Raw genomic sequence first — 25,341 nt, 5'->3', positions numbered from 1 at the left:
TGGAGTCATAAAAGTTCCACCTAATACATAGAAACAAACACAGGGAGGCTGCCAAAATGAGGAGACAAAGAAGCATGGCCCAAATGAAAGAACAGATCAAAACTCCAGAAGAAGAGCTAAATGTAATGGAGATAAGCAATCTATCAGATGCAGAGTTTAAAACATCACTTATAAGAATGCTCAAGGAACTTAGTGAGGACCTTAACAGCATAAAAACAATCCAGTCAGAAATGAAGGATACACTAACTGAAATAAACAACAATTTACAAGGAAACAACAGTAGAGTGGATGAAGCTGAGAATCAAATCAATGATGAGTAACATAAGGAACAATCAATCAGAACAAGAAAAAAAAAAAGATCCTCAAAAGAAAGGATAATGTAACCAGCCTCTGGGGCAACTTCAGGCAAACCAACATTTGCATCATAGGGGTTCCAGTAGAAGAGAAGGAGCAAGAAATTGGAAATCTATGTGAAAAAACAGTGAAAGAAAATTTCCTCAATTTCGTGAAGGAAATATACATGCAAGTCCAGGAAGCACAGAGAGTCCCAAACAAGATGCAAAGAGGCCTACTCCAAGACACATCATAATTAAAATGCCAAGATTAAAGATAAAAAGAATCTTAAAAGCAGCAAGAGAAAAGAAGTTAGCTACTTACAGGGGAATTTCCATAATACTTTCAGCTGATTTCTCAAGAGGAACTTTGTAGGCTAGAAGGGATTGGCAAGAAATATTCAAAGTCATGAAAAGCAGGGACCTACAGCCAAGATTTCTCTATTTAGCAAAGCTATCATTTAGAATCAAAAGGCAGATAAAGAGCTTCCTAGACAAGAAAAAACAAAAGGATTTCATCATCACCAAACTATTATTATAGGAAATGTTAAAGGGACTTATTTAAGAAAAAGAAGATCAAAACAATGAACAATAAAATGGTAATAAATACATATCTATCAACAAGTGAATATATAAAATAAACTAAGCAAACAAGAAGAACAGAGACAGAATTATAGATACAAAGAGTGCTTTGATGGTTGCCACATGGGAGGGGGGAGTGACGAGGTGAGGGGATTAAGAAGTACAAATAGGTAATCACAGAATAGCCATGGGAATGTAAATTATGGTATAGGAAATGGAGTAGCCAAAGAAGAACTTATGCACATGACCCATGGATATGAACAATGGTGGGAGGATTGCATGAGGGAGTGGTGGGTGTTTGGTAGAGGGGGGCAAAGGAGGATAAATTGGGACAAGTGTAATAACATAATTAATTAAATATAATTTTTAAAACATTAAAAAATTTAGAAAGAAATAAATAAATAGATCTAAATAGGTGCAGTTTATGTCAGGTGAATTTTATATAAAGGTAAATAAATGTTAAAAGTAAAAGGATATAAAAAATAAAACATGTCAATCAATCCTAAACAAAAGAAAACTGGTGGGTCTATCTAGTATCGACAGAATAGGCAGGGAAGAAGTCTAATGATAGATAAAGACAGGAATTTTATAATGATAAAGTCTCAGTTCAACAGGCATCAATTCATGTGCGCCCATAAAATAACCTAAACATTTGTTCCTCCAAATCCCTCCCCTTTTTCCCCCTTAAATTAAAGGGGGGTGGAAATGGGAGGGAGGTGGGGAGCACGGGGCTGGGGGGCTGGGATGGGAGAAATAGACAAAAACTGTACTTGAAAAATAACTAAATAAAATTTTTTAAAATGTGGAAAAATAAATAAATAAATAAAACCAGAGTCTCAAAAAAAAAGTTGATTCTAAAAAAAAAAAAAAAAGATAACCTAAACATGTATAAAGAAATATTTGACAGAAATACAGATAAATTGACCATCATAGTTTTAGATATTAACATCTCTCTCAACAATGGATACAGAAAGCTGCCCTGGCTGGTGTGGCTCAGTGGATTGAGGACTGGCCTGTGAACCAAAAGGTCACCGGTTCAATTCCCAGTCAGGACATATGCCTGGGTTGCATGCCAGATCCCCAGTAGGAGTCACACCAGAGGCACCCATATGATGTTGTTTCTCTCCCTCTCTTTCCCCTCCTTTCACCTTTGTCTATAAATAAATAAAACTTTTAAAAGTTTTATCTTTTAAAAAAGATAAAGCAAACAAAGATTGTAAGGATATAGATGATTTAACCAATATCTTTTATGTACTTCACCTAATTGACATTTATAGAATAATATAACCAAAGTTTGCAGAATACACATTTCTTTCTAATGTACTTGGAACATTCATCAAATACACCATATTCTGATCCTGAAGCACATTACTACAAATTTCAACAGATTGAAATGATACAGTATACAATCTTGGACCATAATAGAACTAAACTGGACATCAATTACAGAAAAAAAGCTACAAAAACCTTCCAACTATTTGGACAGTAAGAAATACAAATAATCTGTAGATGAAAGAGGAAATCATAAGAGAAAGTTTTTAAAATGATTTGAATAAATAGGAGTGAAAATATGTTGTGCCAACACTTATGGGAAACAAACAGCTACAGGAGTGATAAGAAAATTTGGAACTTAAAATGCGCATACTGCAGGAAAAGATAACTTTATCTTATTCCTAACTCTCCATGTTAACAAGTGAAAAATGAAATGCAAATTAAATCCAAAATGAGACAAATAATAGATAGGTTCAGAAGTCAGTAAAAAATAGAAAGGAGGAAAACCACAAATATAAATGGTGAAGTATTCAAGCTACACTGAGTGTATCTGTCATAAACAACTAGGACCAGCCGCAGTCAAAAGGTGTGGGCTTTGGAAAAATCAACAGACACCTGAATCCCACTTCTGCCACTGTTCAGTGCTTTAATCTTAGAAAATTACTTAACCTTTTTGAGTTTTAGTCACTTAAATAATAAAGTGGAGATAATAACTCTCAGAGTTGCTGGATGATTTAATTCAATAACATTATTTCAATCACTTGACACAAAACTTTGTTTGACATATGTGAATTTTTTAATTGACAATTCCCACACATTGTCCCTGTCCATGGGCCCTTCTTACATGTTCCACTTCTTTTTCCCATTACCCCCTCCCTCCTAATCTCTAGCAAATTTCTTCTCTTCCTTTCTTCCTTCCTTTTCTTTTTGAAAGAACATGTTGATTCATCAGGACCTCTCTAGGCAATTACTGACTGTATAGCTAATTCAGTCCATTGATTCAAAGTAAATACATTAATCAAATATTCAACCCTTAGAAATCTGAATAACTTCTCCAAAGTATTCTTACTGGGTTTTCATTTTCAAAAATGACCATGGAGACTATTAGAGAAAAACCACAAACAACGTAACTAAAACCCTAAGCTATAAACCACAGGCACTTCTAGACTGTTCATTCTAATCAGTATAAAAATGGCAACATTCAAACAATGGCAGGCTTTTCTGGCTTTGTAATGCTCTTCACTAAATATGGAAGGTGTTATGCACACAACATTGCTTAATAATGAATCCAATTTAGCCTTAGCAGGCTCCATTTTCCCCCATTCATAAATGCAGAAAATATGTATGTCTCAATATACCTAATTCCACTCCAATGTGTTTCAGCTTTGGTCCAAAAAGAACTGGAATTATATTACTATGATCTAAAAGTGAAAAAAAGAAAATTGCATTAGTATTACACTGAGCTTCTCTAAGACATGCACTTGTTATAATATGCTTATTCCATGTAATGAAGATTCTAACAGTCATCACTTTATATCCATTTCAGTCATATTTGCCTTACATAATGGTTGCAGTGAATATTGTTTGTTGTTTCACTTTCCATCAACTTCCAAGTTTATACTGCTAAAAAAAGCACATTGAATTTAGTTTTCCCTCATTTCCAATCTGCGGCTTCTGCTCACCACAGCTAAAAGAGAGAGGAAGACATTCATCCAGGGAGATGACCAAACTTGCAGGACTTAGAAGATGCGAAGTCACTGGGAAGTGCCTTTCTATTCTGCCTTATTCCTCCCATATGCCTGCCTCAACTCTTGGGTGCAAGAATAAAACTCATATGGGGTAGCCAAAGGACTCATTCTCAGATGACAACCCTCCCATCGCAGAACACTGAGAGGAGGGCCCTTCGATTGTGTGCTCTGGATGCCTCACCTTAGTCCTAGCCCTGTTAGGGTAGGGCCCACAACTTCAGGCTCAGCTCTATTTTTCTTCCTCAGTGACTTTTGACCCCCAACTTGACGTTCATAAATATTTTGCACCTTTGCCCCCATCTCATAATGCTTAGCAGGTAAATAATCTCCCAACAGCCCATCACTGAGTGCTATAATACAAACTGTACAAAGGTGGCGAGTAATTCCACAGCACTGAAAGCCAGTGTGGTCATACATTAACACTGATACATATTCAAGTTTGTGTTGCTCCTATTATCATCACTGGCAACTTTTTCCATGACCTGGACTCTCCCTGCTAGTACAACTGGTTTTGGGGGGACATTTATAACTAATGTCCAGAGCAGTCTTCATGGGGCTTGCAGGTGCTGAACAAGGAGAATATGCCTGATTGTGAGGAATAAAACATGGCTCAGGAGCTCTCCTATGGCACCCACACCTAACTCCCTCAGAAAGTGCAGGGCTACTAAGTAGAGAGTGGAAAAGGGAGTGGAGCACTGTGTGGGTAAGAACTGGAGAATGAAACTAGGGCAGTGAAACCTCATCATGTCCCAGTTCCTTTCAGATCCAGACTCACTGGGCAAGTCTGAAACTCAGGTAGGCAGGCAGGAAGAAGTGAAATGGATTCAAACAACTGGCTCAGGTCTGAGACTATTGAGGAATAGGAAAAGAAAAAATAGTTTTGTGTAATAAGGAAAATTGCTACTGATTATCTTCCTACGGATCCATCTCTAAAACTTGAAATGTATCATTGAGAACCCAGAGCAGCACCACATTTGTAAGGTTGGTGTAAATTGAAGGCTACAATCCTATTCAAGGTAAGAGAAGGAGGAAAATAACCTCAGTGTATACTTCTAAGTTAAAGCACACAATTTGTCAGCAGTAGAAGGAGACATCACCAGATAGACCAGAGGAGATTAAGAAATGAAGATGCCAGGAGAGAGTCAAGAGAACTGTGATATGAGGCAATTGTGTTTACCACATGGTAGCTGAGAGATCCACATCCATAGCCATAGATGAACTATAATAAAGACACAACATAGAGTATGTTGTGCAAGCTCAGAGTCCCATTGTCCTCAGCATAGGCCATGATACCTCTTAATTATTGACTTCGACTCTAAACTCTACAGTTTAAAAGAATGATGGAAACTTCACTAAATCCAAAGGGAAATGGACAGGGTTGTTAAAAGTCTAGAGTTCCTGTCAAATGAGGCACAATGGAAGAAAGAATTGCTGGCCCAGTAATTCACTCAACAGACATGTAATGAGCACTTACCATGTACCAAGTGCCAGGCACAACTATGGGAGTTGCAAAATGAGGAAGAGAATTCAGTTCAATCCCTTCTTTCCAAGAGCTTTGAAATCTACTGTCAGAGATAGACACATGACCCAAATTCTGACAGCAATCAGAAATATGAACAAAAGCCATGGGAACACAGAGGAGGAGAGACATTTGAGCTGAGTCCTGAAAGACACAGTTGGCATCCTCCAAGAAGACAAAATAAATAATATGGGTAATTAAGGCAGAAAAATAGCACATATAACAGGGGGTGGGAACTTGAGGCAATAGGAGACCATGATAACAGTCAAGCTTGCCCTGTCCCTGGCACTGTTCTCAATGCTATATACACATTTACTCACTCAGTGTGCAAGCAGCCCAAAGAAGGTGGGACCTGTACTTTTCTATTTTACTTGAGGTATCTGAGACAGAGATAAACATTTAATTCACCCAAACTCACAAGCTCACAGGGCTGTAGTGAAGATTGTATGAAACGATTCAATTGAAGTATTTGGTACAGTTTTTGGCCTATAGCAAGTGTTCTTTTGATAATGAATGTTCTTATTCCTTCCAGGGAGAAACAAGAGAGAAGCTGATGGGCAAAAAGAAAAGACAGATGGGGTAAGAGTGTTGGCAGTAGAAGTGTCAGGAAACCAGAGATTTACATGAGATTAAAGAATATATATTCATATGCACATATGAACATATGAAAAAGATATATGAAAATATAGTTTCATATTTATGTGTTTATATAAATATATTTTTCATATATATGAATGTAAAATGGAAGAATTCAGGAGATGTGAGATGTGTGCATGTGTACATATCACAACACATAAGATATTTGAGTTTCAGAATTTAGCTATGGGATTCCTAGATTATGGGTTATAGTAGGCAGAAAAATGCACACCTCCCCCAGAAAAAGTCATTCATATTCTAATCCCCAGATCTTGTGAATGTTATACTTCACATGGCAAAAGTGACCTTGCAATATGACCAAATTAAAGATTTTTGAATTAGGAAAGTATCAAGGATTATCTAGGTGGGCCCAATATGTGGGGAGATCCATCCCGCAGAGCACCCCCAGCTGTTGCAGATGAAAATAAGTCTACCAAGACATGATTTGCTTGGGGAGTAAAAGCTGACAAGTCTCTCAGAGGAGAAAGGCCTGGAGCCTCTCAATGGGCTTTTATTGGGTTTAGTTTGCATAGAAATACAGGGAGTACATATAAAGTTCATAATTGCTCATCAATCATTGTCAGACAGTAAAGATCAAGGAATAGATAACATTCAAAGAACTTTAAGGGCTTATTCTGAGTCAGGGTCAGGGTCAGATAGATAGAGTGTCGATAAAGGGCCATAAAACCTATTGAAACAAACTCATTTTATTCTTGGATCCTTAACACTTAAATTGAGGATATTCTTAGCAAAGCAGGTTTCATAGAATTTTATGCATTCTTTCTTAGGTCTGATCACCCCAGGGAACCTCCTGTTCTTGCACGGGGCTGGATATGAGAGAAAGAATAAGTTTTTGTCTCCTTAGTGGCTGATGTCCCCAAAGCCTTTTTACTCCACCTTAGCAATGGAGGGTTACAGCTTCTGAAACCAGGCAGGGAAGTTCCCAACACCCATGTGATTATTCCAGTCTTCATAAGAGGGAAGAAGATGAATCACAGTAAGAAAAGGAAATGTAATCGCTGGAAGCAAAGGTAAGAGAGAAATCTGAAGATGTTACACTCTTGGCTTTGAAAATGGAAAAGCCATCTTCAAAGTGGCAGAAGCAACTGAATGCAGGTGGCCCCTAGAAGCTGGAAAAGACAAGGAAACCTATTTTCTTCTAAAATCTCCAGAAGAAATGCAATCCTGCTGAAACCTCAATTTTAACCCAGAGAACATATTATCAGACTTCCAACCCTCAGAACCATTAAATAATAAATTTGTGTTTTTGAAGACACTGTTTTTTGTAATTTATCCATTAGAAATATATGGACTAGCTATGTATGTGGATGGATAAAATGAACAGGAAAAATAATGCCAAAGCAAAGTAGCTCTAGTAACTGTGAGCGCACTATTTTTTTGAATGAGTCTTCACAAGAGTTTTACTAGATTGTGGAAAAGAAAGTTGAGGATAAATAAGCTATCTTCAAATACTTGAAGGAGTTGTCATTTTAAGAGCAGACCAGGCTTAATCTATACAGTAACCAAAAAGAAACTTCATGAAGGCATACTGGACTCAATGGGGAAAATGACTCTTAATGATCAAATGTTAAAATCTGGACATGTGTCATTTGGTGACTTCTATGGTAGTTCCCAAAAAGTGATTGCATGATCCAGTGATGCCATATGAAGGAAATCTTCACTGAGTGAAGTTTAATTAAATTACCTCTAGGGTCTCCATCACTCTGAAACCCGGCTTCAGTTTTTCCATTACATATAGTCTGGGCTCATGACAAACCAGATTAATAGCTGTCCACCCAAAATATACAGTCCCTTTTCACCACCACACTCATGCCAATAACATTCTCTTTTCAGAGCCCTCTGTCCCAAGCATGTCTTCCTGCCATCCACCATGGTCAGTCTCTAAGACCCAGGTTGGACAGAGCCTCCTGCACCTGTTCTCATACTGGACTCCCTCACAGATGACTCCAGGTTCATAAACACAGATTTGAACTGCACAGGACCACTTATATGCAGACTTTTTTCAATAACTGCTATAAATGTATTTCCTCTTCTTTATAATTTTCTTAATAACATTTTTCTGTACCTTACTTCATTATAAGAATAGAGAAAATGCATATAACTTACAAAAATAAATGTTATCAGTAAGGCTTCTTATCAAGAGCTAACTATTAATAGTCAAGTTTGGGGAAAACCAAAAACTATACCCAGATTTTTGACAGTGTGTTAGGGAGTGGCGAGGTAAAGCAACCAGCATCCTTAACCCCTGTGTGGTTCAAGGGTCAACTGTACTATGGTACCTCTATGTGGCTTATCACCTCTTCTGACTATAATCAAATTCTTTGAGGAGAGTGTATTACTTACTTTATTTCATATTTCCCTGCTTCCTTTCCCTTCCAGTGTTCAGTAGTTTATTATATACAGACATTTTCCATAAATATTTATTGAGTGAAAGCATATGCTTAATAGCAAATGCCCCCACAATATACTCAAATACCAAATAAGATAGCTGATTCATGGGAGGTTCATCTTTATGGACTTTTAATTACTGCCCACCCCCCAAAAAATCTTTAAGCATAGTTAATAATGCCAAAATGGTTTTGACCCTTATATTTGAACTAATAATGTGGTCCCAACTCCAACTAAGTTGCCTCTGGCTTCCTGTACTACTTTATAAGAAAATATTCTGTTTTACTAAGATACATTTGTTTCACCCAAATTCTAAAATTTCTCTTACCTCCAACTATTGTTATATTGAAGGTGTTGGTGACATTAAATAATTTTCCATTATGATAAAGGAAAAACATGCAGGTGTAATATCCCTGATCATTGAGCTCTGCATTCTTCCGAAAGGATGAGTTTATATTCTTCTCTATCTTTTCACAGTTCTGTTTTATTTAAAAAAAAGTTAAAATATTTTAAGTAAAAGAAGTATTTAGATTTACAATAATCTAAATTTTATAGTTAAAGATCTTCAGAGAAAAAAGGGAAACTAAAAAACCAGCAATTTCTGAGTAAATGTCCCAGTGATTTGGCACTGCCTTTACTAGAAAAACAAAATAGAGTCCCATTACTGTTATGATCACTATCATTGTTAATATTACATGATGGGAAGTGGAATGTTGGGGACACTATTGCTGCTTTCATTATTTTATTTTAAACTCTTTTTTACAGAGAGAAAGGGAGGGGGAAAGGGAGAGAGAGAAGGAAGAGTGAAAAAAGGGAGTCAGGGACAAGAAGAGAGAGATGAAGGGAGAAAGTGAAATAAAAAAGGACAGAGGGAGAGGAAGAAAGAAAACAACATACTACAAAAAAAAATCCCTGCTTGGGTCAAAACTTTCTACACAATTCCATTTCATAACACTTTCAATCTAATGCTATCCTGGAGGTGGGTGGTGACTATGAGACCAGAGTTAATCCCAGAACTGTGTACTTAGCAGGCTACTCACTCACATGATGTATTCTACCAGAAGACAGTGGATTGACTAGAAATGCATCAAGAATACTCAAATATATAGATGCATAAACATCTCTCTCACAAATTTTCACCTAAGTCACAGGAATTGATAAAAACAAAAAAGGCACTTTCTTCAATCCAGCCATCAGTCACCCACAGAGTTATGAAGCAATCTAAGAACCAGATGGGGAAAATGGGAAATGAACTGCTAATCCTAATGAGATGCCATTATTCCTGCAACCACCAAATGAGGAGAAACTATTGCCCACAGAATTCCCTCTTAAATCTGCCATAGCTGGTAGCAACAGGAGCCAGGCCTTGAGGTTGTTTAGAATGGGCTTGTGAAGCTTCCACATGTGTACCTCATATCAGTAAATTGTTTCTGTATACCCCAAATTTCTATAAACTCAAACTAATTTTTCCAAGCCATTAAAATATCAAAGACTCCATTTTTCCAATCAATTGTTTACTGATTTAGTTTTCTTGCTCCCTTCTTCTCAGGTAGATCATGATCTGTAAACAGGCTATAAATACTTAATCCTGAGGTCAATTCTCTAGCTAAAAATATCCTCTATGCATTCATTCTGTAAATTAAACTACCTGCATGTTGGGATTTCTTAAAACCCGGTACAATGACCTCAAATTTATATATACTGTCAAACATTTACAGCTTTGACAGGAAATTGAGTCAAGTCAACTGGGGACAGACTCAGACATTTAGAAAATTTTGTATAACAGTGGTCCTTGAAAAATCACAAGTAAACAGTATTCAAGCAAAAGGAACAGAGTTTCAACTTTTCCAAGGTGTTCTGTTCAGACCACCCTCTTTCATAGCTCTTCAAAGTTTCTACAACTAAGTCATGTTTTTCAGGTTTGTTCTTCTAAGGGAAGAATATAAATTGTGTTGTGTGAGTACATGCATATTAGTTATATATTTTATATATTATATTTGTATACATTGAGTGTATAAATGCTTGCATATATAATATACATGTGAGTATATATGCATGTGTATATGTAATATACATGTGTGTATAAATGTATGTGCATATCTATATAAATGCATGTTTATATGTGACATACATGCGATTGTATAAATGCATGTGCATATATTATACATGAGTATATATGTGCACATGTATAATATACACATGACTATATGTATGCATATGTGTATATTATAATAATATGTTACATATTATTATGTATTGTATTACATATTATATAGAGTGTGTATATATTATAAATATGTATGTACAATCTTTATAGTATTGTCTAATAGAGCTCTTACAAAACAAATAAAAGGTACATCAACAGAAGAAAATAGACAAAGTACACAATCCACAAAAAAGTAATATCAAGAGGCAACAAATATATAAAAATGTTTAATTTATTATTAAGAAAAGAAATATGGGGAAACATACTAAGGGTTACAGAAGTTTTGCATGTTCTACAGTATTCCTTCCAGTGTTGTGGCTCCATAGGGAAAGAGGGCTTTAAACTGGTCAACTTCTAGAAAGGAGTTCGATGTGTAGCAAAAGCCATAAACTTGCTCATAGTCTTCAATCCAATAATTCTACTTTTAGGGATGTGGTTAGAGGATAAAATCATATATGTATATGCTAAGAATTTTAGCCTTATAAATAATAGTCAAAAGCAGAAACTAACAAATGTTCAATGACAGGGGATTAGTCAGATACAAGTATATACACAATGGAATCCCACAGTTGAATGAATGTTTAAAGATGTTGAGGAATGATCAAAATAAAATTTTTAGTGAATAAAGAAAAAATATAAGCCATTAAATAATACCACTTTTTAGTAAAACGCAAAAGATTTATACAATCTGAAGAGAAACCAGAGTATATAAATAATACCACTTTTTAAAAGTAGATGTTTATGTAGAAAAAAAAGAACAGTATCTGGCTGGTGAGATTATGATTTCCATCTTCATTATTCACTTTTCTATCTTCCAATTTTATAAAATGAAGTAGTATAATAATAAATACATATAATAGAATTAAAAATTTTAAATATATGTGGTAGAAGAAAATGAAAAATTTTAAATTAGTATTCTTAAAAATTAATTTATTAAAAAAGAAGAAAAATGAAGGAAGGACAAAAGAGAGGAAGCCATTATCATTTATGGAACATTAATATTGTGTGTTCCATACCTTGTGTACAGGAACTCCTTATAGCAACCCACCTCAGAGAGGGCCACTGGCTGTGTGAGGTCACACAACTTATATGTTGTAAGAACAAAATTCTCCATAACCACCAGACCCTCATTCTAAAATTTTATCTTTTCTACCAAGTCTTAAGTTATAATATTTTAAAAGCATTACCTTATATAACAATGTTCTGTTGACTAGTTTTTTATAGTAACTATGTTCATCGCAGGGTATTTGCAAAGCTTGTTTAACTTCCACAGTTATACTAATTACTTGTTTTTCAGCAAAACATCTGTGTTTACTTCTTCTGATGACATTTAATCTCCATTCATGGGTATCATTTCTATGAAATAAAGGTTTAAAGATATTAAACACTGTAATGCTTTTCTCTGACGTGGGCCTCACTGTACTGGAAAAAGATATATATTCCAGTCTCTTTGTTTACAAGGAACAAGGTGCATGCATATTCCCAACTTATTGGGCCTTCTTGCTTTCTACCTCTGCAATCCTGACTCCTAACACTCAACAAGTACTAACTGGAAGAATGTCTCCACATCCAAGGCACTGCCCCAGAATGCTGAAAAAAGCATCACACTGTGCGCTAGGAGGATCTCAAAGGTTGGTGTGAAGCTAAGGCCAATGGACCCAAAGCAGTGACCATCCACATCCCTGTCAGGGCCAGTCATCCTGGTTGCAAGAACCACACCTGATGACACATAGAAGGGATTTAAGAAACTCTAGCCCACTCTTCTGAGACCCCTTACTAAGTCAACGTTGGTGCTTATCATCCTAGAACCTGATAAAGGCTTCACAGGTGCTTTTTTCCCCTCACCTTTATTTCTTTACCTTTTCATCAAAAACTCTCCTGTATCCACTACCTTCTTAGTGGATTTCATCCTTAAACTTTGATCTGACAAAGTGATTTTTCTCTACAGGATTAGTGTGTTTGTCTCCAGAGATACCTGATCCCTGCAATAAAATCCTGAAAAATTAAGGGAATAGGTTCTAAGGAGACAATTCCAGGAGTAGGGTCTGGTCGTTGATGAATCCTACACAAAACTACAAAGCCTTGCTCACCTAAATTAGTGCACACAGACACATATGTACACACATACACACAAACACAGGGCACTGTTCACCAGTTGCACTATATTTTTAAAAGTCTGTATCTTCAAGGTTCCCAGGTGTCCAAAACAACCTGCTCTCATGCAGGCTGCCTTTTTTTTAAACCATTGTTAAGGATCCTCCTTCCATCATTACTTTAGTCTAATCTTATTCATCAGTCCCCAATGCCCTTCAGAGTTTATCATCTTAGCCACTGTGAGACATGTTGGTTTTCCCCTCCTCTCCCAGCCTCTTCCTTGTTCCTGCACACCTCTCTGATAACCTACTTCTATAACATGATCCCCTATCTGTCTGCAAGCAACGTCAGTAGATGCCTGGCTCTTCCCCTCAGTTTGCTGTCTCTACCCTGTCCAGAATACTATGTTCACTTACATCATGTCTTTTTTCAATCAAGATTAGGGAGAGGTTCTTTCTCTCTACCCCAAAGCAAATATTCATTCTATCGTACTGTAAAAAGACTCAGTTGTGCTTCATTTCTGGAATCATCTCTCCTAAAAAATTCATTATAAAATTCATTAATTAAAAAAAGAGTTCTTGATTTTCTTTCTGACACCTGGGGGTTCCTATATATAAAAACAAACCAAAGTGACCTCATTCAGTAAAACCATAAGAGTGATATTAAGGTTTCACTATGATATCTCACTTTACTTTCAACGGTACTGTTGATAATGATCAGAACTCACTTCAGAGGTGCTCATGAAAAAACCTACTAAATGGCATTATAACCATTCTCTTGAACCTGAGCTATTTTCTACAAGTTGGTTTCAAATCTCTATAAAATACATACATGCACAGATACATAAGTACATATATAATATCACAAAAGTACCAGATAGCCCTGTCATCTATGTTCTTGCTAACAGTCCATCACATAGAAAATTCCTTCTCCAAGTTACTCTTTCCCCATTTCATCATAGAAAATATAAAAAGACCCCAAGAAAAGGCAAAAAATTGTACTTGAACAACAATTAAAATTTTGAAAAAAACAAGTTCAGTAATAATAACTGACACATTTAGTTAGTAGTTCTCATTCCATGGAACTATGACTCTGATTCTGGGTGTACTGACAGTCTTGGGTTGTCATGAGAAGACTGCACAAATAAACTTTGTGCTTCCCTCTCTCGCTGGCTCTGGTTATAGCTTTAATACAGGCTGCCACACATACAAATCCTTCACTAGTACTGCCATCTGGCTCTCAACAAACTCTTGAAAGCTAGACTAAGATGTATCCACACCACTTCCAACCCCGCTGTCCAGCCTGAGGGCACCAGCCAGGAAGTAGACATGCCCCCCTTCACTACATGTTCACATCATGAAGTCCTAGCCATTTGTTTCACTTGACCAGCAGTGTTAGACAACAGGAACAGCTGGATTTTAAAATGAATTTCATTTCATCTTCACTTATCTTTGGTAAGAATCTCCTAAAAGAAAATCATTTAAAGGTAACCTTCTTTCATTATTTTCATTTCATTAAAATCACTAAAAATATAAACACAGGGGTAACATTTAATTTAGTTTTTCAATAATGAAGTATTTATTTCAGGTTGGGGAGAAAAAATTTATGGATTATTTTACCTTCCAGATTACTGTATTCTTGATTTGCTGAACAATGTTGTGGAGTGCTTTAAAATATTCTAACAGAAAGAGAAAGTTCACTTACCCTGTTTGAAAAAAGTAAGATCCACTGTCATCCAACTGAACGGGCCAAAACTCCAAAACATAATCATGCAAAGTAATTCTGGGTGAACTGCTTGAGCTTAGCTCAACAAGTCCATGTGATTCATTGCTTTTGTACCACTTTATGGTGGCTGGCTCATTCTCATGCTCAGATGAAGATAAGCAATATTTCAAATAGAATGGTTCCCCTTCAACAGCAGTAATATGAGGACGTAGAGTACAGGTTTCTTGAAAGATTAGAACAATAAAAGAAAAAAATCAAACACATAGTGACATAGACAATTTTCCAACACTATAGCACTTTCTGAACATAAATGAAGAATGAGGACAAAGCTTCCAACAGCTTCTCCTAAACTCAATCTACCATAGCTAGAAGACAGATAAAATGTGTAATCTTTTAAAAGAAAATGTTACACATGACAACTTCCTTATAAGGGAAGCCTCAAAAGTCACAGTGTTGATATGCCTTTCCAAAAACATCCCTAGCAGAGGAGTGTCCACAGAAAAGAAATAAAAAAACCTAGAGACTTTGAAGCTTTTCATTTGCATTATCAGAAGTCTTACCGATCTTGCCCTGGCTGGTGTAGCTCAGTGGATTGAGCGCAGGCCTGCGAACCAGAGTATCATGGTTCAATTCCCAGTCAGGGCACAAGCCTGGGTTGCAGGCCAGTTCCCAGCAGGGGACACACAAGAGGCAACCATACATTGATATTTCTCTCCCTCTCTCCTTCCCTTTACCTCTAAAGATAAATAAATAAAATATAATGAAAAAAAAAGAAGTCTTACCGATCTTGCACTCAGACAGTCTACCCAGTCATCTATTCCCCAGGTAGGTATAGAGGTGGTTAAAGATGTTTCCATGTATCTTAGAGTGCATGCAAATTTACTATCTCTCTACCATGTAGCTAATCAAGAATTGATTCATATCACTCCAAACTTGGTTATGTCACTCCCCCTCTTTGAGCTCCAGTCTCTCTCTCTCTCTCTCCCCCTCCCCCACCCCAACCTCTGTCTCTCAGCTAACCCAGGAACTCTGGATTTCAAAATTTATCAGATTTCTTCAGTTACACAGGGTCATCATTTCCCTCCTTTTGTATTTCTGATAGTTCAAGGTCAGCATAAATAAATGGACCTTTTCTACATTCTTTCCTTGGGTGGCTCCAGGATGCCCTTTAAACTCATTTTGAGAATGATAATCCTTAAATTGAGTAGAGCATTTCCCTGAGGGCATGGAAAAACTGTCTTTTCCATAGTTAGGGTTTATTTCTGAAAGAAACAGTCAGGTTTTATCTCAATGTTGTTAACCACAATGTAAAGAGGAAGTGGTTCAGATGGTAGAAGCCTTCTTTCAATACATGAATGTTAACATTTAAATCTATTATTCTCAAAGCACAGGGGGGTGAACCTTATGTGTGGTGTTTGTTATAGAATCTTTATTTTACATTTCAGTACTTCAACATAGAAGGTGTGATACTTGTATAAATGTGGGTGTTAGTTTTGACATCCAAAGAGATGGCAGACTATTAACAGTTTAATTTTTTCTGTTTTAGAGATACATATATGCATTTAAAAAAGTAAGCACACCATAGAATACATGCTCTGGATTCTTTCATGTATCATTATGTTTATGTAGGCATCAATGTGGCTATATGTAGCAATGATTTGTTCTTTTTTTCATAGTTACATATTCTAGTATCAATTGTCCTGGCATTTGACTCTTTATCCATTCTATTGATGCTGAACATTGGGTTATTTCCAGGCCTTGGCAAATCTTTAAAAAGCTCCTATAACATAGGCATCCTATGTTTTTGATAGATATATACATGACTCATTTCTCTTTAGAGGTAATTATCATTTGAAGAAGCTTAACCTAGAATACATTCTCTTCAGGGGTTGATGATTGTCAATTGAAAATTCCCATTCCTCGGGCAGCTAATGGCTGCAGATATCAACTCATGTTTAACATTACAAGATTTTTTGACTAAAAAATCAATAAAAAGTCAATAAAAGTGGTTTTTATTATAGAAATAAGTTGACTTAAAAGTCAATAAAAAGTGGTTTTTATTGTAGAAATAAGTTGAGTTCAAGGTCTATGGAATTTATACAAAAGACACTCCCACAAATTGTCTTGAGTTTGGACATAACGGGATGTTGTCATCTAGCTTTAACTGGGTTAAATGAACCCTACATGTAGAATATGGTCATGGCTTCCTAGAATAGCAGTCCCCAATGGTTTTGGCACCAGGGACCAGTTTTCTGGAAGAAACTTTTTCACGAACCAGGGTGGAGTGATGGTTTTGGAATGATGCAAGCACATTACATTCAAGCTCACCTCCTGCTGTGCAGCCTGGCTCCTAACAGGGCTGAACCAGTACTAGGTGCATACAGCCCAGAGGTTGGGGACCCCTGTCCTAGAGTAAGCCCTACATGGAAGGTGCTCTTCAAACATCTAAAGAACAGAGAGCTGGGGCCTTAGCAACCTAATGAAATAGATTGTATGGCTATTTCTGAGCCTGAAACATGTTTTTATTATAACCTAGGAGCAAGGTTATTGGTGTATGTCTACAGAGTGGAGGATCCACGATGCACACTGTCCTACACCTTGCTTTTGCACTCAACAGTTTCTGACAGATCATTACATATCATTCTGAAGAGCAAATCTACCTCCTTCCTTTAATAGCTGGGTAGTATTGCATTGTGTGGATCTCAACAATACATAGATCCATTTAAGTAATATATCCCCAAATTGAACCTGTATTAGTACTTGAAAATATTAATAGCTTCACTTCACCCTCTCAACAGCCATTCTTGAAGTAGAGGATATGTGTTTCCTTCTCCTAGATAATAAAATCAGGCAAATCAGTATTTGTTCCCCTACCTTCTCTTCAAAAGCCAGAATAAAAAACCTTGCTAATCGATCATAGAACTCTACTCAAAAGAATCCTGATGAGGCTTCAAAATTTTTCTCAATAAAAGTCACCAAGTAGTCACTGCTAATAAGTTAAAACTGGTATTTGACCCTGCTATAAAACCTTTTGGTCTTCCCTACCCTAAGAAGTGTAGTTTTTCTAACTCTAAATTTTTTCTTAAGATCTACAAGGTATTTCCACTTACATCCTGCCCTGCATTCCATGAATTAAAAGGGATCTTTGCCTTCATTTTGGGAAGGAAATAACGTGTGTAAAATTTTCTAAAAATCAATAATAAAGACAATGGTCACCTATTTGGTTTTAAACAACATAAAGCAGATTTTCATCTGAGACAAATGTAATTTATTTCAGGATATAAGTTTTTACACCCTACTTTCTCTACATAAACCCAGAAGGCCAAATCTTTTCCAATTCAGTAAGCCCATGTGATTCATTATTTGATCTCATCACTATGAATTTTTATTCTCCATGCCAGAGACACCCAAAATATGGTAATCTTCTAAAGTTAATTTAAAATCACTAATTTTAATAAATTCAGCAACTTCAGTGGCCACTTCCACATTAAAAAAATCTTGATATTCCCTCTAGACTACCAAAGGCATATGTTTGTGAATATTACTTACCTGAGGTGTTCATAAACATAAGTACCAAAAGTGTCAGGGGTACTTGTCCACAGTGCATATTTAGGATTCTACTTCTACAAGCTTTTCTGGAAAACAGAACAAGACAGATTCAGCTAAAACTTTCAGATAAAAGTATACCTGTCTTACGAAGATGTTTTAAAAGTCTTCTGGCACACAGAAGAAATGGTACAAGATATTTTTCAGAAATAGTACAGGATATTTGCATATCACTTAATGTAGTCACCAGTTCTTCTTGAAACTTTCAGCCAAGTACAATTAGTAAAATTTCAAGGTAATGAATTTCAGCATCCAGAAGAAATTCCTAGTAATGCAGTTTTCTAATGCAAGAGAGCCAGGTGTATTTTAGGCCTTGTCTACTAAATCTTGCCTCCAAGAACAAAGTTGAGGACAACAGTATTTGTAGAAAATCATTATTCTATGAATAAACAGTCTGCAATATACTGAGATATGTTTGACAGACTCCTGTGGGAGGGATGGAGGGAGAGAGAGATCCAGTAATTATTTCTCATCCATCTTCTTGCTTCAGAATGTAAGTTTCATAAGTTAAGAACTAAGTATACTTTTTGCATAACTGCATCACTAAAGTTCAGCACAATGCTTAGCACTTAGTAAATGCTCATCAATACTTCTTAATGAGAAATAGGTGTGTGGATATGTGTGCATGACTCCGCACATGCCCGTTTGTGTTTATTTTAGGGAAATGGAGAGACAATAAATACTTATTGTGGATTTAAAAGATTAAGATATTATGACATTTATTTCTAAAAGAAAAGCTATTTTAAAAAATATAAGATACCTTAATTATAAAGTATATGTTAGAAATAAAAATATTAAATTTTTTGCATGTAGAAATTCTGAGGATTTTTTAGTGTTATGTTTGATATTGATAACATTTCCCCTTTACATAATATTTTAATTTCTTTCTTCTTTCCTTATTTTGAAAAATTTTCTAATATCTAAAGTAATATATGCCAATTATAGCAAATATATAAAGTGAAGATAGAAAATAATATCAACATGTATAATATTTTAGAATGTTTTCTTGAACTTTATATATTTTCAAATATCGAAGATGCTGCTTAAATAATTTCATATACTGCATTCCCAACTTCATTTTTCCTCATTACAAAAATCTTTGTTATCATCATTTTAAGTGTCATATAATATTCCTTCACATGGGTAAATTATAATTTATAGCATGCATTTTATTATAAATAACCCCCATAACCACCTTCGCATGTGAGTCAGTCGGGGTGTCTATTGCCAGACTGGCTAGATTTAAATTCTCATTGAACTCTTTAGCAGCTGAATAATGTTAAGCAAGTAACTTATCCTTTATTCCTTAATTTGTTTATCCATGAAAGGGAATAATAATATTACCATCCAGAGCTGGTGAGACAGTTCCATGAATTACTACAAAGTATCTGGAGAATAATAAATATCAATTTAAGGGTAGCTATTATTACTTACCTATATTTCTTATTATTTTCTTGACATCAACTACATGACAATACAAAGAATACATTTTAAACATGATAAATACATACTGCCAAATAGCACTCCAGAAATGTTGTAATAATTCGTACCTACTAAACAGTGCAAGATGGTATATACCAACCACAACCAAGGAAGCATTAAGCATTCTCATTCTTTAAATTGCATTAGATATTCAAATTAGTACAATGTATACCATAGTTTTTTTAACCTGCATTTCTATTGGTATAAAGAAAGCAAAATATTAGTCATGTTTTTTAGCTATTTTTCTTTCCATGTGTACGAACTATTTTTATGCCTTTTGTTCCATTTTAGATGGTTAGTATTTTTTACAACCTGTTGTTTGGTTTACCTTTTAATTCATCTTTTGATGTTTTTAACATATGGAAGATTTTATATTTATGCAGTCAAACCCTTGCTTTGTCAATTCCTTTGCTTTGTAATTTTTCCATTACTTTAACATTTAGAACATTCCTTTCCCCTCAGTGGTCAGCCAGATAGTTATCTGTATTTTCTTCATTGTTATGGCTTAGTTGTTTTTTTTTGGGGGGGGTTACATTTCATTTTTTATCCATTAACATATAATGTTCCTGTCTGGTATGTAGATCAGCTCAACTTCACTTGTTTTTCCCAAATAGCTACTAATTACTTCTCTACAGTGAGTTAAATAGTCCTGTTTTCCCTTTACAGTTTGGTGATACTACTGTTATAATGTAGTCCTCCCTGAGCACTCTATTTAAAAATCAGAGAACATATTTGCTCATATGCAAATACACACCAGCATGTGTGCATGTACACACACACTTCTCTCTTTCTACTCTCCTTCCCATGTTGTTTTTTTCTGTTTATAGCCTGATTCGCTAAGTGACATTTTATCATTTTATGTCTGATTGCTTATTTATTTACTGAATTAATGAAGGCATTAAACTGATGAAGGCAAAAATAATATGCATTTGAAAGTCTTAGGTGAGCATCTGATCCATTGTTACATCTGTATAATCTTCTATGAAATGCTTCTTAAATCACGACACCTTGAAAAGTATGTTTCAACAAATAATGTGAAATCTAGGGCATACATTCTCACTTGGAGCATGAAAAAAAATAATGATGCCTGGGTGGAACCCAGGCATCTAGAGTACAACCTGGGCATCCTGATTTGTAAAACTCCTCTAGGTGGTTTTAATATGCAGCCAAGGTAGGGAGACACTGATCTAGGGCACTTCTCTGTAAATGTAAAAATAAATTTAATATACATTAAATATATTTAATAATATTTTTAGATATATGGACTCTGAGGCTTATATATTATGTATGTATACGTATATACATGTAGGTATATACGTGCATACCCACATACACACAAAGTACACTCACAAACTTCCTCTAAGTCACTAAATGGCATGAAATGTTCTCTGAATAAAAAACTTTCTCTTCCAAAAATGTGACTTTGGGTGAGGGTCAGCTGCAAGCAGGCCACTGTCTCAGATCCCCAAGGTAGTACAGTCCAAGCAACCTCCACAGTGTCCAAGTAGTCATCTCTCCTCAGCCCCTGATTCTGCTCCTCTCTCCTTGTTTATGGACCCCACCCTGAGTAACATGACCATTCTCTAAAGGAAGAATAACTTACAGAAACCCACAGTTTCTAAGCTGCTTCAAAGGGTTTGTTTTTTTTTTGAGACTTCCAGACAAGATGGAGGCATAGGTGGATACACTATGCCTCCTCACACAACCAAAAGAAGGATAATAACAAATTTAGAAACAAAAACCAACAAGAGCTGCCAGAAAATAGAACTGTATGGAATTCCAACAACCAAGGAGTTAAAAAAGAAACATCCATCCAGATCAGTAGGAGGGGCAGAGACAGGCAACTGAGATGGGCAGCCAGGTGGAGAAAACTCGCAGTAAGGCAGTGGCTGGAGGACTGGGTGGTCTCACATTCACATGCAGAGAAACTGGGAGGAACACCTGGGGAGTGAGATAGAACATGCAACACAGGGTTACAGTATAGGGAAATAAAGCCTCAAAGCCTCAGACTGAAAACACCTGTGGGGGTTGAGGCAGCAGCTGAAGAAACTCCCAGCTTCACAGGAAAGTTCATTGGAGAGATCCACAGGGTCCTAGAATATACACAAAACCACCCAAAAGGGAATCAGCACCAAAAGGACCCAATTTGATTGTGGATAGCAGGGGAAGTGACTGAAAACCAGCAGAGAACAGAGCGAGTGGCATTGTTCCTCACAGATTCCTCCACCACTTACAGCATCTCAACATGACAACTTGGATTGCCCCACCCCAGTAAACAACTAAGGCTCTGCCCCTTGCTACATAACAGGAGCACTGAGACAAAAAAAATGACCCAAATGAAAGAACAAATCAAACCTTCAGAAAAAAATACAACTAAGCAACAAAGAGATGTCCAACCTATCAGATACATGAACACTGGTAATCAGGAGGCTCACAGAATTGGTGGAATATGGTTACAAATTAGAGGAAAAAAATGAAGGCTATGTTAAGTGAAATAAAGGAAAATGTATAGGGAACCAACAGTGATGGGAAGGAAACTGGGACTCATATCAGTGCTGTGGACCAGAAGAAAGAAAGAAACATCTAACCAGAAAAGAATGAAGAAACAAGAATTCAAAAAAAAAAATGAGGAGAGGCTTAGGAACCTCCAGGACATCTTTAAATGTTCCAACATCCAAATCATAGGGGTGCCAGAAGGAGAAGAGGAAGAGCAACAAGTGGAAAAGTTATTTGAACAAATAATAAAGGAGAATTTCTTCAATCTGGCAAAAAAAAACAGACTTCCAGGAAGTCCAGGAAGCTCAGAGAGTCCCAAAGAAGTTGAACCCAAGGAGGAACACACCAAGGCACATCATAATTACATTAAAGCCAAGATTAAAGACAAAGAGAAAATCTTAAAAGCAGCAAGAGAAAAGGAGACAGTTATCTACAAAAAAGTTCCTATAAGGCTATTAGCTGATTTCTCAAAAGAAACCTTGCAGGCAAGAAGGGACTAACAAGAAGTATTCCAAGTCTTGAAAGGCAAACATCTACATCCAGGATTACTCTATCCAGCAAAGCTTTCATTTAGAATGGAAGGGCAGATAAAGTAATTTCCAGATAAAGTCAAGTTAAAGGAGTTCATCATCACCAAGCCCTTATTATATGAAATGTTAAAGGGACTTATCTAAGAAAAAGAAGATAAAAAATATGAACAGTAAAATGACAAGAAACTCACAGCTATTAACTGAACCTAAAAAAGAACAAAAACAAACTACGCAAACAATTAGAACAGGAACAGAGTCACAGAAATGGAGATCACATGGAGGGTCATTAGTGGGGGAGTAGGAGTGGGAGAGAGAATAAAAAGGTACAGAGAATAAGTAGCATAAATGGTAGGTAGAAAATAGACAGGGGGATGGAAAGAATAATATAGGAAATATAGAAGCCAAAGAAATTATATGTACAACCCAGGGACATAAATTAAAGGTGGGGAATGTGGGTGGGAGGGGTGTGCAGGGCAAAGGGGAATAAAGAGGTGGAAATGGGACAACTTTAATAGTGTAATCGATAAAATATACTTTTAAAAGTTAAAAAAAAATTTTTTTGATTCTATAGAAAGGGGAAGGAAGAAAGAAAGAAATGTTGATGTGAGAGAGAAACATTGATCAGTTGCTTCTTGCACACACTGACTGGGGAGCAAACCTACAACCCAGGCATGTGCCTTGAGTGGTAATCAAACCTGGGTCCTTTTGGTTTGCAGGACAACACCCAACCAACTGAGACCAGGGCCAAAGTTCTTTCTGGCAAGGAACCTGAGACTCGACTAGGTGAAATGATTAAGTCCTGATTATACAGAGTTACACTGACTTACACATAAATAGATGTAGATTACTCTTAGAATGTAAATCACTCTTATTAGCAAAACATAATTCAGCATCTTCTAAGATAAACTTTCTTCATGAAAATCATAACACCAGTGCTTTTGAAACATAATTCTTTCTCTACAGTGTTCAATGCATAAGTGTTTTATTTAGCTTTTCAGATGATAAAATAACCAAATGCAAACAGGAAAAAAAGACCTTGGACACACATACACATGTACATACATGTACATACATGCATGCACACTTCCAGACTAAGGAGAAAAGCATTTATGTTGAATTAAGTTACTCATCTGTAAATCCAGGAGAACCATTCCCCCCCAAAGTCCTTGTCACACAAATGCCCATTATTATCCTTATACTTCCCCATGTCCACCTATGTACGTGCTGGTCCTGGTACCTGTACCAGCCTGCCCACTCTCCCAGCTGCCAGGTTCTTGCAGTCCTTGCAGCTTAGCTCAATGGTAGTTTTGTGAAGGAAGTGCTTCAATGGCTACTGCCCCAACAACCTTTGTCCAAGACTGCACCAATTGGTATAGCATTGGTATAATGCTATACCAATTACCATACCATCCAATTACTATACAATCAGGCAAAATTGATGATGCTATCACACGTTATTCATCTGTGTGTAAAAATATGCATGTGTTTTGTTCACAGGCCTGTGCGCAATCCACTGAGCTACACCAGCCAGGGCTGAATGTGCATGTGCATACACATACATACTAATATTTACACACATTATATAATATATTATATGTAACTTATAGTAAAAGTATTACTATATACTATAATGTATATTATATAATAGTACTGTTTTAGAGGTAAAAAAATTCCCAACTTTTTTCTGGAAAAGTTAGAACAGCTAAAATAAGAGAGAGTTTTATTAAACAGTTAATTTGTGTCTGATGCTGTGTAAAAACATGTGGGTGCATTATTTTTACTTAATCTTCTTACAAACGAAATTAAGTAGGCACTCTTATTATGCCTAACAAAAGGAGATAAACCCAAGGCACAGAAAAATTCAGTGATTTATCCAAAGGCAGGCAGCTCCTAAATCATACATCTCAGATTCACACCTAAAATTAACCTGATTGCAAAATCTTTGCCTTTAATCTAAGGTGTCTCCCTGAGCTAGAACCCCCAAGCAGGTCCATCACAGTTCTTGGATAACTTTATGATTAGGCAATCCCAGCCATACCCGACAAACTGTATTCATCTCACTCTCTTCCCCTGATCCATTCTTAAACTGATTTTGTTTTTAGAATACCTGCCAGCGGACGACAGAGAGTGGTACAGATGGCAGTGGCGCTTCGTCCTTACCTTCCAACAGGTGTCACAGAGGCTGAGGGTTGGCAGTTGTCCCTCCCTCACACTGGTGGCAACACCGGAAGTTCAGAAAGCAGGTGGGAAACAGAAAGGGGCTGCCTCCCAGCACTGTGAAACAAGAAGCAAGAGAGAAAGGAACCGGGAGTGGGATTGAACAGATAAAGCAGCTAGAGAATGATGAACAGAGAAACCTTACAGCAAGTTAGAAGAAATAAAAAGCCTCTGGCTGTGAAGCTGCGGGTGGAGGCGTGGTGTGGCGCGTTGTGGCGCGGTGGGGCACTGCTCGGGTCCAGGGGTGGCAGGTTGGCGTCTGGTATCTTTCATCTGCGTACCAAGCCTGGAGTGCCGGGAGCTACTGGGCCGCGGGATCCGTGGTGCAGCTGGAGAATCCCGCCCCTGCACCCTGGTTCCTAGGATGCGCAGCAGGTGCCTGGACCTCTGGGATTGTGGGTAGTGGCTGGTGACCTGGAAGGCTGGGTAGTGGCGCCGGCGCTTCCCTTACGCCCCCTTCAGGCCTAAGAGCTGTGAGCAGCACAGT

The 25,341-nt window shown here is 36.7% G+C and overlaps 1 protein-coding gene across 5 annotated transcripts in view; it reads right to left on the bottom strand.

Moving 5' to 3' along the window:
* The window catches only part of IL18R1 (interleukin 18 receptor 1), a 43,476-nt gene extending 18,203 nt beyond the window's left edge, over window positions 1-25,273 (bottom strand). For all 5 annotated transcript variants that reach the window (XM_053664678.1, XM_053664679.1, XM_053664677.1 and 2 more), the window contains exons 1-6: window positions 25,000-25,273; window positions 18,073-18,158; window positions 14,503-14,746; window positions 11,892-12,060; window positions 8,827-8,977; window positions 3,545-3,607 (exon numbers count right to left, since the gene is read on the bottom strand). In XM_053664678.1, coding sequence (XP_053520653.1) covers window positions 3,545-3,607; window positions 8,827-8,977; window positions 11,892-12,060; window positions 14,503-14,746; window positions 18,073-18,158; window positions 25,000-25,127 — 841 coding nt within the window. In that variant the 5' untranslated portion in view covers window positions 25,128-25,273. The remainder of the gene's footprint in view (window positions 1-3,544; window positions 3,608-8,826; window positions 8,978-11,891; window positions 12,061-14,502; window positions 14,747-18,072; window positions 18,159-24,999) is intronic.
* Window positions 25,274-25,341: the final 68 nt, after the last annotated feature.

Source organism: Artibeus jamaicensis, unplaced genomic scaffold (assembly GCF_021234435.1).
Source record: "Artibeus jamaicensis isolate MK-2021 breed Jamaican fruit bat unplaced genomic scaffold, CSHL_Jam_final contig_384, whole genome shotgun sequence".
NCBI classification, from domain to species: domain Eukaryota; kingdom Metazoa; phylum Chordata; class Mammalia; order Chiroptera; family Phyllostomidae; genus Artibeus; species Artibeus jamaicensis.
Note: the sequence above shows the minus strand (reverse complement) of the source record. Positions and strands in the feature narration are given on the sequence as shown.